Below are 14,940 nucleotides of genomic sequence, written 5' to 3' on the forward strand. Positions count from 1 at the left end.
GAGTGGGTGGGCGGGGGGTTTTCAGGCCTCCCGGAGAGGGAGGGCGCGGTGTAGGCCCCAGAAAAGTTGGGGGGGGGGGGCTGGAGGGGGGGGGGGGGTGGTGGTGTGGTGACGTGCCGCCGCCGCAGGAGGCCATGGCGGGGGCTCCGCCCGCGGCGCCGCGGGGATTCCTCGGGGCGGGGCCTCCTCCGGCTGTAACAGACGAGCCGCTGCTGGCCCCGCCCCTATATAAGGGGCGGCCTCAGCGCGGCCGCGTCTCCCGCACCGACCGGCGTTCGGCACCATGGCAGGTCAGTGTGCGCCCGCCCGGCTCGGGCCGCGCTCGCGGAGCCGCCACGCGCTCCCGCCCGCGGGATCGCCGCGACCGCGCCTATTTTTCGGCAGCCGTCCCGGCGGCGAGGCGGCTCCGGCTGGTGGGGGCGGGGGCTACTCGCGGGGGGTTCGGGGCCGTCCCGCCGGGTATCGCTGTGCGGTTCGCGAGGACGCGTATGGTGTCGGCTATTTCTGCGCCTAGCTTGATGTTCTGACCCAGGCTCCGTTCCCTAACGGGAGGGATGTCGCCGGCGTGGCGGGGAGCAGGATGGGCCGGAGAGGCCACTGTAGGGCTACAGCGGCTCACAGGGGAAAACTCAGCCTTGTCCTGAAACGCCGGAGAGAGCTTGTGATTGCTGTGATTTTGATACTTTGCAGCGAGTAGGTCCTTACGGCTCTCCACGTACGTGTCACTTCTTTATTCCTTGTTTTGTTTTTTGGTGGGTTTTTTTTTTAGGTGTTTTTTTGTTTTGTTTTGGTTTTTTTTGGTTTTTTTTGGTTTTTTTTGGTTTTTTTGTGTGTGGTTTTTTTCCCCCCGATCTTCACCTGAAGTTGTTAGCAGAGTCGGTTTCATTTTCAGGTCTGGAAGCCTGCTGGAAGTCTGCCCTCCGATGCATGTCTTGATAAGATGCTCCTGTCTCTCTAGGAATCCTGTACTCAAAAAAAAAAAAAAAAAAAAAAACCAGATATACTAGCACCTAACTCAGAGACTAGGAGAAAAGGAAAGCACCTGTGAACTCTGGCTATGCCTATGAAAAATCTTCCAGGGGAATTTTTTAAATGATCTGGGGCAAGCACTACAGTAATCTCCTGCACGCCATCAAATGAAAGATCGCTTCTAGCTCAGACTTCCAGGATGCTTATGGGTGTGTAAGGGCTAGCACAAACACTCTTGCAAGGAGATATTATAGCCTATGAACTGGGCAGCCAAAGAGTTCTCTGAAGTAGCATGGGTTTGTCTGGGTACATCAGTTAGGAAGCTGTGTAACTGCCTCTCATTCTGTGAGGTTTTGAGGACATGCTGTCACCAAGAGTTCATTATGTTTCAGGCCTAACTAACAATGCCTGCTGTATAAACACAAGATTCTGTGAAGAAAGTGTTTACAGAGAAGGGGAAAAGGATGAGAAGGGAGATCTGCACAGCTGAAATACTTGATGTTTAGGTAGAATGGACTAGTCTTTCGCAGATATAACTTCCATAGTAAGCACCAACTGGTCTCGCCCAAACTGTAGCATGGACTCGTATACTTATGAGTTGTACAGAATAGCACACTTAGATATGATATATAGATGGTATAGAACACAAACAGGGTGCTATAAATATAATAGAAACTTTAGATATAGACTAAAACATAGTTTATTCAAAACTTTGGAAAGTTATGCTGACCTTAGATGGTCTCCAGGTTGGCAATAGTCACCTCCTGTCAAGCAGTTGTAAAGTTTCCTCCTAGAATTGGGATGCAGTAGGGGGCTTCTTAGCCTTTATTCCATCATTAAATTGATTTTATTTCCCTAAAGACTTTTGTGTGTGTGAATATTCGGTTTCAAGATAAGACAGAGTAGAAGTATATCTGCTAACAGGTCATTGAAGAAAAGATCTTTCTTTCAGTGGCAAGGTCACTTTAAGAATTAGTGCTACACTGCTAGGGAAAAAAAAAAAAAAACGACATTCAGATGAATATTGGGCACAATCCCACTTTGACTACACTGGATTTTTAGTGAGCTGTCTGAGAGCATAGTGTCAGACTTCCATGTATTGAGTAGCAACATGCAGATTACCTAATGAAAAACGCTGTCCTATTAGGAGGATGCTTGTACAGCTTAAAATGTTACACACTTGCCCTTTCAAAGAAAGGTAAAGTTGTTCTGCAGATTTGCTGAATATGAACTAGTACAAACAGGCAGCTAAAAGTGAATTGAAACAAAATATCTTTATTCCTGGCATTATAGAAGCTTTTTTGATCTTTGTGATTGACCACTATAATCTAAATCCCTTGGGACTAGTTGGTTTTGCTGCTAAGCAAAATAGAAGGTTTTGCAGCTGGTCTATAGATCTTGCAGACCAGGTTTGCAGTGCTTATAGGCAATTATGGTACATGATTGTCTGTTGTCAACTGTTAAGGGGGTATTAAATTAAAAAGATATTGATGATGACTGTCTTGTGAGCTTAGGAGTTGTGCCAAACAACAATTTTTCTGAAAGGAGTCAGTATTTTAATCTTACTACTAGGCTTGATAGTAAGCCTTTAAGTGCCCAGAATTCTCACTCTGATCTAACCTATTAACACCTTCTGTAAAGAAAAGAAATCGAAGTTGCTAAAATAAAATTGACTCTTGAAATTCTTAGGAAGAAGCTGTTTTGTTGATAGAGTGAAAAATGGATTCCTAGAAAAAAGCATGCTTTGTAAAGTGATAACTTTGAAAGGAGATCTACATTAAAATAGTTAACAGTGAACCGAATAACTTTTATAAGTTTCTTGTTTGCTTTTGTGAGTCCCCCTCTGGCAGTTTAAAACAACATGAAAGAATGCAAAGCTTGTATGATATGACTTCAATAAGTACTATAGAGCAAAACAATCTGTCTTAAGCGATATTTAAGATACAGCTGGAGCAGAAAATTATAGTACCTCTTTTTGCTCGAAGAGTAAAAATTGTTCCTGCAAGTTCTAAATTGCTTTTTGTATTACTAGTTACTTCCCATTTAAATCTTGCATTCTTGTGACAGAGCTGCAGTCATGGGTTGCAGAACAACTCATCTGCAAAATCCTGAGCTAGCAAAACTTAAAACTGTTGTCCAAGATATAATTCAATGCTTACTTTCATTTGAAAATGAATTGCAAGGTTTATGCTGCTTTAGCTTCAGGGTTGAGAGCTGAACCTAGAGAAACTCTACAAAGCCCTACTAACTTCAATGCCAAAAGCAAGCCCAAAGACTCCAAACGCTTTTTGCATAATAGCGTATTAGTGGCCCAAGTAGAGCTCTTTAGAATTTTGGATTGTCTCTACATTTGGCATGACTTATTTAACCTGTGGGCAAATTTGAACTGATGTTCTCTTGCAGCAGTCTTGATTTTGTGGGTCATTTTACTGCATTTTACCATGTGTCAAGTTACCAATAACAAATATAGCTATGCAAGCAATCTGCTTCATTGAGTCACGTAGGAAGGCCCTGTACACAGAATTAAAGGGCACATCTTGGAGGTCTCACAGCAAGATTACCTAACAATACGAGGTTTCTAATGTATCCGTCTCGGACTAAAGTAGCCGATCATGCTAACTTGACCACGTTGATTTCTTCCAGACCAGTCTTTTGTGACTCTAGCCACAAATGACTCCTATGTGAAAGGAGCACTGGTACTTGGTTCATCCTTGCAACAGTACAGAACAACAAGGAAGCTGACTGCACTCATAACTCCTCAGGTCTCAGATCTTATGAGGTAAGGTCACTTACATGCTTCAGACTGCAACAGTTACTGCTGATGTGCAGGTTGAAAAATGGAAGTTAACTTCTTTGATAGTAACCTTTCAAAACTCTGGAAGCTAAACAGCTAATTTCAGCAGAACTCAATTTATCTGTACTATCTGGAGTTCTGTAAGTTCTTCAAACATGAAACTGTTTATGCTTTAGTGTGGTTTTTTTTTTTCCTTCCCTATGATGAGTTAAACAAATAGTCTGCAGTTAGAGCTCTAAACCATGACTTGATACTGATACTTCTGCTGGATCTTTGCTCTTTTGTAGTCCTACTTAGAATTGTCCAACAATGTGATATTGCCCGTGCATTTGTTAGTGCTATGTGTATGCATGTGGAGGTGGGAGCAGGGAATTGGTATTTGTTTTGCAGAAGTATTCCCAATTGACATAATATAACACAAGCTCTATTGAAATCTAGCAGACACTTCATGGGAGAAGCGAGCAGAACTGAAGTAGCAGCAAGTATGTCAAATCAGCAGCTGAACAGAGGCATCTAACAAGGTCACCACAGTACATCAAATGAAATTAAGAGGCAACTGCTTCCTACAGCCTCCTTAGAATAGTCTCACTATGGAGTGGACTGGATTCTTTCCACATGTAAGAGGGTAAAAAAAAAAAGACAACGAAACAGTTGATAACTCTGGGAACTACAGATGATAGGTCAAGATTCTCTGCATGGGGAAAGAATTCTGGAAAGAGTTATCAATATATAGACACAATAGAGAGGTGACTCAATTAAAAAAATGCAGTGACTTTGCCTGGAGTCTCCTGGCAGCTAAATGGTTAAAATGTTGCATATAGCAACATCCATTTCAGCTTACTAGGTGAGTGTGCCCTTCCCAGATGAACCCTAAATGTACCTATGTGCTAGTAAAAGCCACCTAGTACTATGCCCTTAGACCAATGATACCTATGTACCTAACGGTGTAATTGGAACTTGCATTTCTCACCCTGTCTCCACTAAGAAAGTATGCTTGAAGTTCAGAAGTGCTGACCCACCAATGGACCAACTGTCAGTATAAAGACTGCCTTGCAAGGCAGAGTTCCAAAACTCATTTACAAGCCCTGGCAATTGCTGAGCATTCAAGATAAGCTGTAAAACAGTAAGCCTTTACTGATGCTTCCTTTTTTAAGCAGCATGAACACCTTAATCTCTTGAAGTAATGGTCGTGCTCTATTGATGGTAAAGCAAAGGTTGGTTATCTGCCACAAAATTTCACTACACTGCCTGAAAGTTTGTCACTCTTTAGCGAATATGATACTGGTTCAAAACATTTTGTACCCACAGTCATGACTAAGTCAGTCTTGAAAAGACTTTATGGGATAAAGTTTTAGCAACTAGGTCTAGTTATCTGATTATCTAGTTATCTGGTTATCTGATGTCTCAGATGCCCCAGATGTCACAAATCCAGAACAGTGTAAGTATTGCATAAAATTGTGTCTCAGCTGTTTCTGATTCAGCTAATGTCCTGCTCAAGCTAGTCTAACATCTTCCCATTTCTTGTCAGCTCAAAGTAGGCCGTTAAGTTGCCAGAAATCAGAGTCTGGATGAAAAAAAAAAAAGCTCAGCGTATGGCTTACTGGACTTGATAGCAATGCCAACTAATACTCTGTGGAAAAAAAAAACAAAAACACCCAAGAGACTTCTTTGTTCCCCTAAATGTGCACGTTACTGACTTTATGGTAGACAGGTGTACTTGTACGTTCCAAAATATGCAGTCAACTCTTACTTCTTTTCAGCAAGAAGTGTTGCCAGGTTCCCTGTTATTCCACTTCTCTTTACGGAATCTGTCATGTGGTTCACTGTTGGAGTAATGCTAGAACTAAATCTTGCCAATTGACTCTTCCCCAGGAAAGTGCTGGAAAAAGTCTTTGATGAAGTCATATTGGTAAATGTCTTGGATAGTGGGGATTCAGCACACTTGGCGTTAATGAAAAGACCTGAGTTGGGCGTCACACTAACAAAGCTTCACTGCTGGGAGCTGACACAGTTTTCAAAGTGTGTTTTCATGGATGCAGACACAATGGTAAGTGGCTGGGTCTTGTGGTACCTCTCAAAGACCTAGTATCAGGATTGCTGGATTTTCTTCTGTGGGGTTTTTTTTAAGAGTAGGGGTAATAGAAGCCTTTTACTAGATGGACTAGTAACAGTAAGAATGTATGTGCCTTTTAAACGATATTAACTGTTATGAAGTCTGTGGGGACTATTTCTGTGAAGTATTGTCTTCTGTAAGATGAACACTGATACCAGAACTTCCTTTCATGTCTTAGTGTTGATGCCAAAATCCATGAAAACATGATACCACAATTCCTAACCTAAAAGCATTTTTTTAACTCCTTTGCAATTAGGTTTTGTCAAATATAGATGAGCTTTTTGAGAGAGAAGAGCTATCTGCAGCACCAGATCCAGGCTGGCCCGACTGTTTTAATTCAGGAGTTTTTGTTTACCGACCTTCTATTGAAACATACAGTCAGCTGTTACAGTTTGCCACAGAGAAAGGCAGCTTTGATGGTATGTATTAATTTGTATTTCAGCGTATGTTAGACCAAAATGGTGGGATGGCTCAGTAACTACATACATCTCTTGGGGACTATGTATGACAGAATTCGCAAAGTAACTATGCAAAAGTTGTATCCTCAGAAATAGAGGCTGTCATTACAATATGTAGTAAAACTACTTTTTTAAGACTTAATGAAATAAAAACTGAGTTTGGCCTCCAGACTAACAGGTGTAGAATCATATAACAAGAAATGAAACTCCAGTATTATGCTTCAGACATTCCTAACACTCAAGGCTTGGGTGTTCTATACTAGCTCAAGCTGCTGTAGAAAAAATAGTACTGGTCAACTTGAGCACAGCCTCAGAGAATCAAACATTTGAAGGATTTGAAGGTACAGCTATCTCTTCATATGCTATGGGATGGCTTCCTGTCATTATAGGGTGGTGACTGTCTCTTTCCCAATATCAAGTGCATGTAGTAGCCTTGGCTGCTTCCCACTATAGGTTACCTGGGATCTGCCACTGTACCAGGTTTGAGCTTGAGAAACCAAGTTGTGCCATCCTGTAAGTCTACTAAATCTGTTACTGTTGCAGTAAAAGCCTACGTCCCTTGGAGACAGCTGTAGTTAAAGGCTTCTGAGTATCACTGTCTCCTGTCACTTAATTTCATTATGTAACTACGGTGGTACAAAGTCTAACTTAAAAAAAATTACAAAAAATGATGGAAATAAGACCATAAAATGAAACTCTCAGATAAAAGATAATGAGCTAGCCTGTTGACTTACCTCTCAGTACTTTGTGAAAAGTAAAATATTCAGATGTCACTCCTAGTCTGCAGAATAATCCTTGTTACTGTTGGGGCTCTTGTGTGCGGCCTTCTAAAGAGCATTGGTCACAGTTGCATGGTCAGTGCTACCCAATAAAAATGAATACTGCCATGTAATAAAGGTCAAAGATGCAAATTGATCACCCGCTATGGCAAAGTCTATAGCATAATTCTGAATCGTTGCATTAAACCCAACAAACCCCTCCAAAACCAACCAAACACTCCCTCCTACTCCCCCCCAAAAAAATCCCACCCCCTCCAAAATCAACCAATCAAAAAAAGCTCAAATGTATAGAACTGTTTTTACAATATGCTTTCTGACTTGAATGCTAAAGCCATGCAATGGTGAAACTTCCTCTGTCCTAAACGCAAAGCAATTGTTGCAGCACTTAACAGCAAAAATAGTGGGCTAATTGTTTAGTTATCAAATTTCTAGAAATGTAATTTGTACTTCAGCTTCAAAATCTACTTAGTTTTTATTAAATGGTAGCACTGATCTGAGTAATGACGCCATGGAGACCTAGACTATCTGCATAAGCTACTGCTGAGCTCAAGAACTTTGGTAGGGAGAAAGGGAATTGAAAATTAAGTTGACCTAGAGAGTAATAAAAGGGCCTAGGAAACTCAGTAAGAGAAACCTGTGAAGGATCACTGCTTTCAATGGGACACAGGAATGCAAACTGAACAACCTACCAAACTATGTGTAGTTGAAGTCAAGCTGCGAGTACCTTGTCCACACTAGGAGTAACTAGGGAATAGAAGACCTTCCAGACTATTTCTTGCATGTAACAGCAGACAACTGCTTCCTATGTAGTGCTGTTGTCCAGAAATGGCAGAATGATGGCTACTTATGTAGACATCTGCTCTGTCTAAACTTCACCTTTCTAAATAATAAAGAACCTGTCATGCAACTGCTCTAGATACCATCTAAAAGTAGTGAAAAAGTTTGGTTTTAGAAGAAATCTGGTAATACCGCTACCTTAAGAATGTTGCTATTGCTTAGACAATCATCTGGCTCTTTAGCCTGGGATCCAAAATAGTTCCTTTTACAGTCTTCTTGTATTGTACCTTGATATGTATCTGTAAATATGTAGTTAATATAAGTACTGCCTGATTTTTCACCTTATGTCTGAGATCCTGTTTATATAACAATAATCCTGTTGAAGTCTGAATTAGGACAGCTAGATGCTGCTTTCATTGTCTGCTTTGGCACAAATGCATTCAATCTGAAAAAAGGCCAAGTATGTAAAACAATCTGAGCGAGAGAAAGTAAAGTAAATTAAATACACTGTTGCTTCCCCTTCAGTTCTTTTATGATGGATACAAGTTTTTGAAAAGTGCTTTCCTTCCTTTATGGATTGAGAGGCAAGTCAGAGGTTTGAAATTGCTGGACTGAGTCTCTGGGCTGTTTCTCACTCTGCAAGCTGCATGTATGCTGAGAGCTGTAACAGGATACCTAGAATTTATATTTGTCAGTGTACTGTCCGTACATCTAAGTTTATGCCCAGCGTCTAGATACTTCAGCTGCAAAAAGCAAATTCTGCTCAAACAGCACTGATGGTATAAACCTTAATACTGCCCTAAATCAAATCATAGGCCACTAAAAACCTTTTTCCTGAGTCAGCAGAGACTGAGTGCTTAAGAAAATGAAAGATTAAAATGAAACATTCTCTGCTAACTAAGCTATCCATTTACCTACCCCCTAGTAATGCCACTTGTGAATGCAGTGATAGGTGAAAGAATACAGCAAGTGAAAGTCAGAGGACTCCCTTCAATCTCCTTGATAAGAGGGATGATTACTATTTAAAGACTAATCGCACTCACTGTGATAAAGAATGAATGAATATAGATAAATAAATAAGTTTTTACTTCTCAGTCGCTGTTTATAAACTAGTTTGCTCTGGCCTGAAGGCTATATATATATATATATTTTTTTTTTTTTTTAGCTAATCTACTACTGAGATACCAAACAACTTCAGATTCACTTAACCTTGTAACAACCTCTACTTGCAAACTAAAACATAACTCCTCTGAACACAGATTGTTACCTCATTTAGTGGTTAGTCAGGAGCTTTTTAGTACAGAATTAGGAACACTTATTGTCTGTTAAGGAATTTGATGGAGTTTTACTAGAATTGTCACCAAGACTACATGTGCTTTTCTTGTCCGATCAGTGTGGAAGTAGATGCATCTGGGACTGCAGGTCTAACAGGCCACTGATACCCTAACTCTGTCAGTGAGATGATGTTGGTCATGCATCTGTAAGCATAAGTAATAAAACTAATTGTTGCCATTTGATCTTCTGAGCTGCAGCTGAGCAGTGCTCAGTTGTACTGTTTTATTGTTGGGGTATTTTTGCTGCCTTATACAGATTGAACTTAAGCTGTAAAAGAAAGTGAATGGCAGAGTTTGTGAGCAGCTTCCTATCTTTTAACAAAAGTAACCCCATATATACTATTTTATTCTCTGCATTTTTGGAATATTCAAAGGCTGCAAGGTTTACAGGGTTGTTCACAAATAGAAGTGTAGTGCTCTGGTGCCAGGCTTCTACAGGACATGATAACTGCATTACCAACTCTTACTTAGTAAAGTGACTGAAAAAGATCTTCAAACAGCTGTCTGATGCTCGTAGCCTATTAATGCTTTCTCTTTTAGGTGCAGATCAGGGGTTATTAAACACGTTCTTCAGCAGCTGGGCAACAACAGACATGAGCAAACATCTACCGTTTATTTATAATTTGAGCAGCACTTCTGTATATTCCTACCTTCCAGCATTTAAAGCGTAAGTTGAAAATTTCAAGAAGACCTTCAGAGCTTACAAAAACTAATTTCTTGTAACAGAATGAATAGGCATGATGTGAGCTTACACAGGTTTTCTAGAAGTAGACTGTTCCTGCCACTCAAAATATCATAATTTCTTCTCTTAAAAAAAAAAAAAAAATGAATTGATGAAAGTGAAATACAGCTGTATCTGCAGCTTAAACCACTCATCCCTGGTGATAACGCTGAAGTTGAGTAAGCACATTTGACAGGTCACTTGCAAAAGGAAAAAAACACTCCTCCAGTATAGGATACAGTCTAGTACAGTTCTAACCAATGGCAGTAGGCTCTTTAATCAACTTGAGCTGACCTTCAGCATGTCACTGGTGGTATCCTTCCCACTTAGATAACTTGCCCTTTCTTCACTCCAGTGACTTAGGGTATTTAACAACCAGTAGTTACAGTTTCATCTAATCAACCTATACCATTCAAATACGTGTGGTGAACACAGATTTGTATCAAGCTAGAATTCTGTCCTAACAGTCTTTCTAGACCTCTTTCAGTTCCTTAAGTAACAGCAAGATGGAACAAAGAATACAGGCAACCACATATCACACATATCATTGCATGTTTCCTCTGTGACAAAGCCTGTATCCTCCCTAGCTAGCAGCTTTAATGTAGTGTGTGAGTAAACTGTATGTGAGAGGCAGGGTTGCTTGAAGTGTTATAACAATCCAGGAGAAAGGGGGCGGGGGGGGGAAAGAAGTGAAACTGAGGTGTTACACAGAAACTCTATCTGTTATGAGCTACAGAAGTCAGAGGCAAGGAAGAGGGAAAGTGCCAAGTGCATAAAAACAATCTGATCTCTGAATGACATCAGGTTACTAGTGTCTAAAGCAGCAGCTGGCATAAGCAGGGCTTGCTGGCTCAAGATCAAACTATGTCTTGTGATCAGAATACTATTTGGAATCTTGTCATGCTAAAAGTGGAACACTTATTTAAAGAAATATATGCAAGCCTCAGAATGACTAAGTAGCTGGATAGCATTCGATAAACTTAACAGCTATTGTGAAGTATGCCCTCTTTCCATGACTGGCTGTTAGTCACGTGACCTTAATTTTACAAATTACTTAGTTGCCACCGAACACTAATTGGACCTGGGCGCTCCTGACAAAAATTATCTTTAACTGATTGAATCAGTTGCTTAACTGAATTCATCAGACCTTCAAAAATAGAATGCTGGAAGTGCAGCCCTTGTAAGTAACATTCCCTGCTCAATAGGTGGAACAACCTTGGTTAGATCAGCAGCTACACTCCTGATAATCAACAGTTAGAATATAGTGAAATTTAAGCCTACTGACAACAATAGCTAAGTTTTTTGCAGCTTTGTACAGCGAGACTAGATTTCACAGCAGTCTCAGTAATCCTTTTTCCAAAGGAAAATGCCAATTCATGACAAATGCTCTCTAACTTCAAAACATTGATGAAGGACTTTTCTGGGAGATGTGGAAAGACAGATTAGTTGCTGAGGCCAATGTGGACATAAAGCTTCCTAACAGTTGAGCTTAAATGCCAAAATAAAGTATTGCAGGTCCAGAAAGTATCTAGAAAGCAGATGCTGAAACCATTGTAGAAGCTTGGCATCTGTTGTTCTGACTGTGAATGGACAGGATACCAAGAGTACACTTCTCCATTTGCAACAAATGTCATGTGATACTTCTTATGCATTCTATTCTCTAGCTTAACTTCCCTTGATTTTTGAACAATAAGTTTTCTCAGAACAGCAGCAGCCTAAGATGAAGAAAACTCAGGGTGTTTAGTACTGATAGCTAATAAAACTAAGGTAGTCCCCTTATGCTAAATCTTGACTTTTGGGGTTTAAAGTTAAAGCTCAGTAACTGACTTCTTGAAGTCAGTTAAAGTCATGCAGTTAAAGCAAATACTAGGCCTTTCACGCACACGTAAGTCTTCATTCTGCAATAAGATCAGTTGTATTGAAAACATTGAACATGAACTTTGAAATATAGTCAAGGACCTTAAAATAGTAGGAAACCTACAAATCCATCCAAATGCATACTTGGTTTGAATATTCTATGGCTTTTGAAACACACCCGTATTGTCTCCATACTCAAAAGTCTTTAATGCCTGAGTCCTGGTCAAAATGACCAGCATCTGCTTAATAAAACATTAGGCAAGCTACTTGATGTTACTCTCCATTTCAGTCATATTGTGTCGACAAGAAAGCGTAATGTGATACAAACTAAACTAGGTGAGATAGTCACTGTTAGCAGACAGACTACTATTGCTTGTTCACAAAACTGAATCGAGCTAAAACCCAGCTCTGGAACTGTAGGAGAATGACATGAATGTTACCTCTTTCAGTGTTAAGTTCTGTACTTGAGAAGAGACACATCTCATCTTTACTTTTAATACAGAAGAACATACTGATAATAGCTGGGACAAAGCTAGAAGTCCATATTGAAAACAGAGTTTAAATGGTTTCAAAAAGAAACGAAAACAACCCATTCCCAAACCCATGTGTGGCTGCCCTAAGGTTGTTTAGGAAGTAAGGGTTGTCTAGCAAGACCCTGCTGCATGGAGATCAGGAGTCTTCTGAAATGCCTTGGTTATACAAAGTTATTATTTTGCAGGGACCTGGTCTCCTTGCAGCAGAGACATCCAATGATCCATTTCTACAGGGCTATAAACTGAAAGGGTAACGCTTACCACTGACCGTTCTCTACATAATACTTGTCATGCTTAACTCTCTGGCTTGCTGCCTTGGAGTAGAATCTTTTTCACTTTTAAAACCAGTTCCGATTGCAACGGCTGCTTGAGACTGCTCTCCCCTGAGCTATGGACATCACTCTAAAGACTTGAGTTGTCTGTAAGTATTTAAGTAGCCCAGACCACTAGGTTTTGGCTGTATTCTGACTAGTGCAATGTAGAATTCAGTTTGCATTTTTTCCATTGTATCGCAATGCTTTCAGTCCCAATAGGCATTGGCAGTTTGATCATTTAGCATTTAGCCTCCTAAATATATTCATATTTCTGTTTTCTGGACAAATACAGAAATAACAGGTTAAAAAAAGTTATTTCTGCCCATCAAAGCTTGTTTTTTAGACACATGTACAAACTGACTTGTAAAATTTTTCTGCCCAACAGGTTTGGTGCAAATACTAAGGTGGTGCATTTCCTGGGAAGCACAAAGCCATGGAACTATACATATGACTCCAGAACAAAAAGCATAAAGGGCAACATGGATGACCCTAAAATAGTTCACCCAGAATTCCTCAACATGTGGTGGGATACCTACATAGCTGATGTTTTACCATTACTAGAACAGCATGGAATTGTTAAAGAAATTACTACAGGGGTAAATATGGTACGTGCTATAATAATCTTGTACATCCATACCTACGTATGGATGACAGGTTATTTACCATCGCATCAATTTCCCTTCCCTCTGTCCACCTCAAAGCATGGGTGTGGTTTAGTTTGTGGGATGCAGGGTGTTTTAGTTTTGTCCTTTTAAGCTTGGAATAAATAATACTGCAAAAGAGAAGCATGCTAGACAGGTCTTGGACATGGCTGTATGCTTTCCTAAAACAAACTATGTACGTAGTTAATGTAGTACCAGGTCTTATACTGTAGTAACTTCTTTGATGTAGTAACTTCTTTAATTTATACAGAGAAGGGTCTAAGTATTAATGTGTTGCAGCTAATAAGGTTCTCAAGCAGAAGAACCCCGGTTCAGCATGCAAATATGTACATACAGATCTTGCATGGTGAATCACATTTAGGCAAGCCTAGGATAACCAAAGTAATGCTTCTAACTCTACTTCTCATTCACAGAGTTTAGCAGCCTGCATCTGACTGCAGACTTCTTAGTCTTAGCTTAGTACATGGACCAGTTTAAGTTCTCAGCCTTTCTAAGATCTAAGTTACTGACCTCCTCAGATGTGCTTCTCTTGGTAATCTTGCATCTTTCTAACAAACTATTTGCAGCTATCGGGCTTGGTCTATACTCTGGCTTTCTCTTGTGGCTTCTGTAGAGAGGTATGAAGACTTAAATTTTACTTTTTTTATTTTTTTTTTTCCCCTTGCTAACTTCAGTAACTCTGCTTTGTTATTTTGCTAGGAAAGCTGCACAATCCCTACCCATTGGCTGTGCTTGCTACTGCGCATGATAACATCAACTTTGTTGTCCCATTCTATGGCCTGTTACTCGCTTTAGCTGTACAAAGTATTCCTATGTTTTTACTCTACTTTTCCTTTTAGGCAGAAGTTACAGAGGCAGTGTCCCACGTATCAGTATCACCACTATTACCAACTGAATCTTCAGAAGAACGCAAGGAACGGTGGGAACAGGGCCAAGCTGACTATATGGGAGCGGATTCCTTTGACAACATCAAGAAGAAACTTGATACTTACCTTCAGTAGAAGTGCCTGTCTCAAACAGTGGTGATGCAAGGACTTGTTCCAGAACTAACAGCTAGAAAGCTATAGATGGTGGTCAGTTACACTTGCTAGTAGCTTGAGGAAAAACTTCTTGGCTGAAGGCCTCTGCAGTGCTACAGATGAAGACTGAGCAAAAGCTAGGAAGCAGAATCCTTGGGCCACCTATTACTGCCCAATTTCCAATTCTCCCTACTAGATAAAACCAGGTATTTTCAGCTTAAAATGTCTTCTGTTTTGATCAATTGGCTCAACATATTCTTTAAACTGGGTTTGTTACCTCACCTCATTAGGTGATTAGCATTGATTCCTTTGCTTGCTGTTTTAGATGTAAAATCTAATTCATGGGATTGCTCATACACTGGAGTGGTAGCCATTCTGCTTTACCATAAATGTATTAATGACACTGGGGTACATACAGTTGTAACAGTAATAGCACTGCTTTGCTCTTCCAGTCACAATTGCACTGAAATTTTGACCAGGTTCTTACGCACAGTGCCTGCAGCATGGCAGAATGCGTTTTTCAGTTCTGTATACTATGGGACTAGTAAACTGAGTTTTATCTGTTCCTTGCAATGTTGCACTTGATACAAAAATAAAAAGTTGTCATGCA

General features: G+C 40.3%; 1 protein-coding gene across 4 annotated transcripts; it reads left to right on the forward strand.

The window, feature by feature from the left end:
• The first annotated feature begins 211 nt into the window (after positions 1-211).
• Positions 212-14,940, forward strand: GYG1 (glycogenin 1). Of its 4 annotated transcripts, none has more exons than XM_053952104.1 (8): positions 212-290; positions 3,613-3,748; positions 5,636-5,810; positions 6,133-6,295; positions 9,765-9,891; positions 13,035-13,254; positions 13,878-13,928; positions 14,151-14,940. In XM_053952104.1, exons 1-8 carry the CDS (start codon positions 284-286, stop codon positions 14,310-14,312), a joined length of 1,041 nt encoding a protein of 346 aa, XP_053808079.1. In that variant the 5' UTR covers positions 212-283; the 3' UTR covers positions 14,313-14,940. The 4 variants fall into 4 exon arrangements, with proteins under 4 accessions (XP_053808079.1, XP_053808080.1, XP_053808083.1 ...); XM_053952106.1 differs by lacking the exon at positions 212-290 and adding an exon at positions 1,385-1,475; XM_053952105.1 differs by lacking the exon at positions 13,878-13,928.

The sequence above is a fragment of the Vidua chalybeata genome, chromosome 10, assembly GCF_026979565.1.
Source record: "Vidua chalybeata isolate OUT-0048 chromosome 10, bVidCha1 merged haplotype, whole genome shotgun sequence".
Lineage (NCBI taxonomy): Eukaryota > Metazoa > Chordata > Aves > Passeriformes > Viduidae > Vidua > Vidua chalybeata.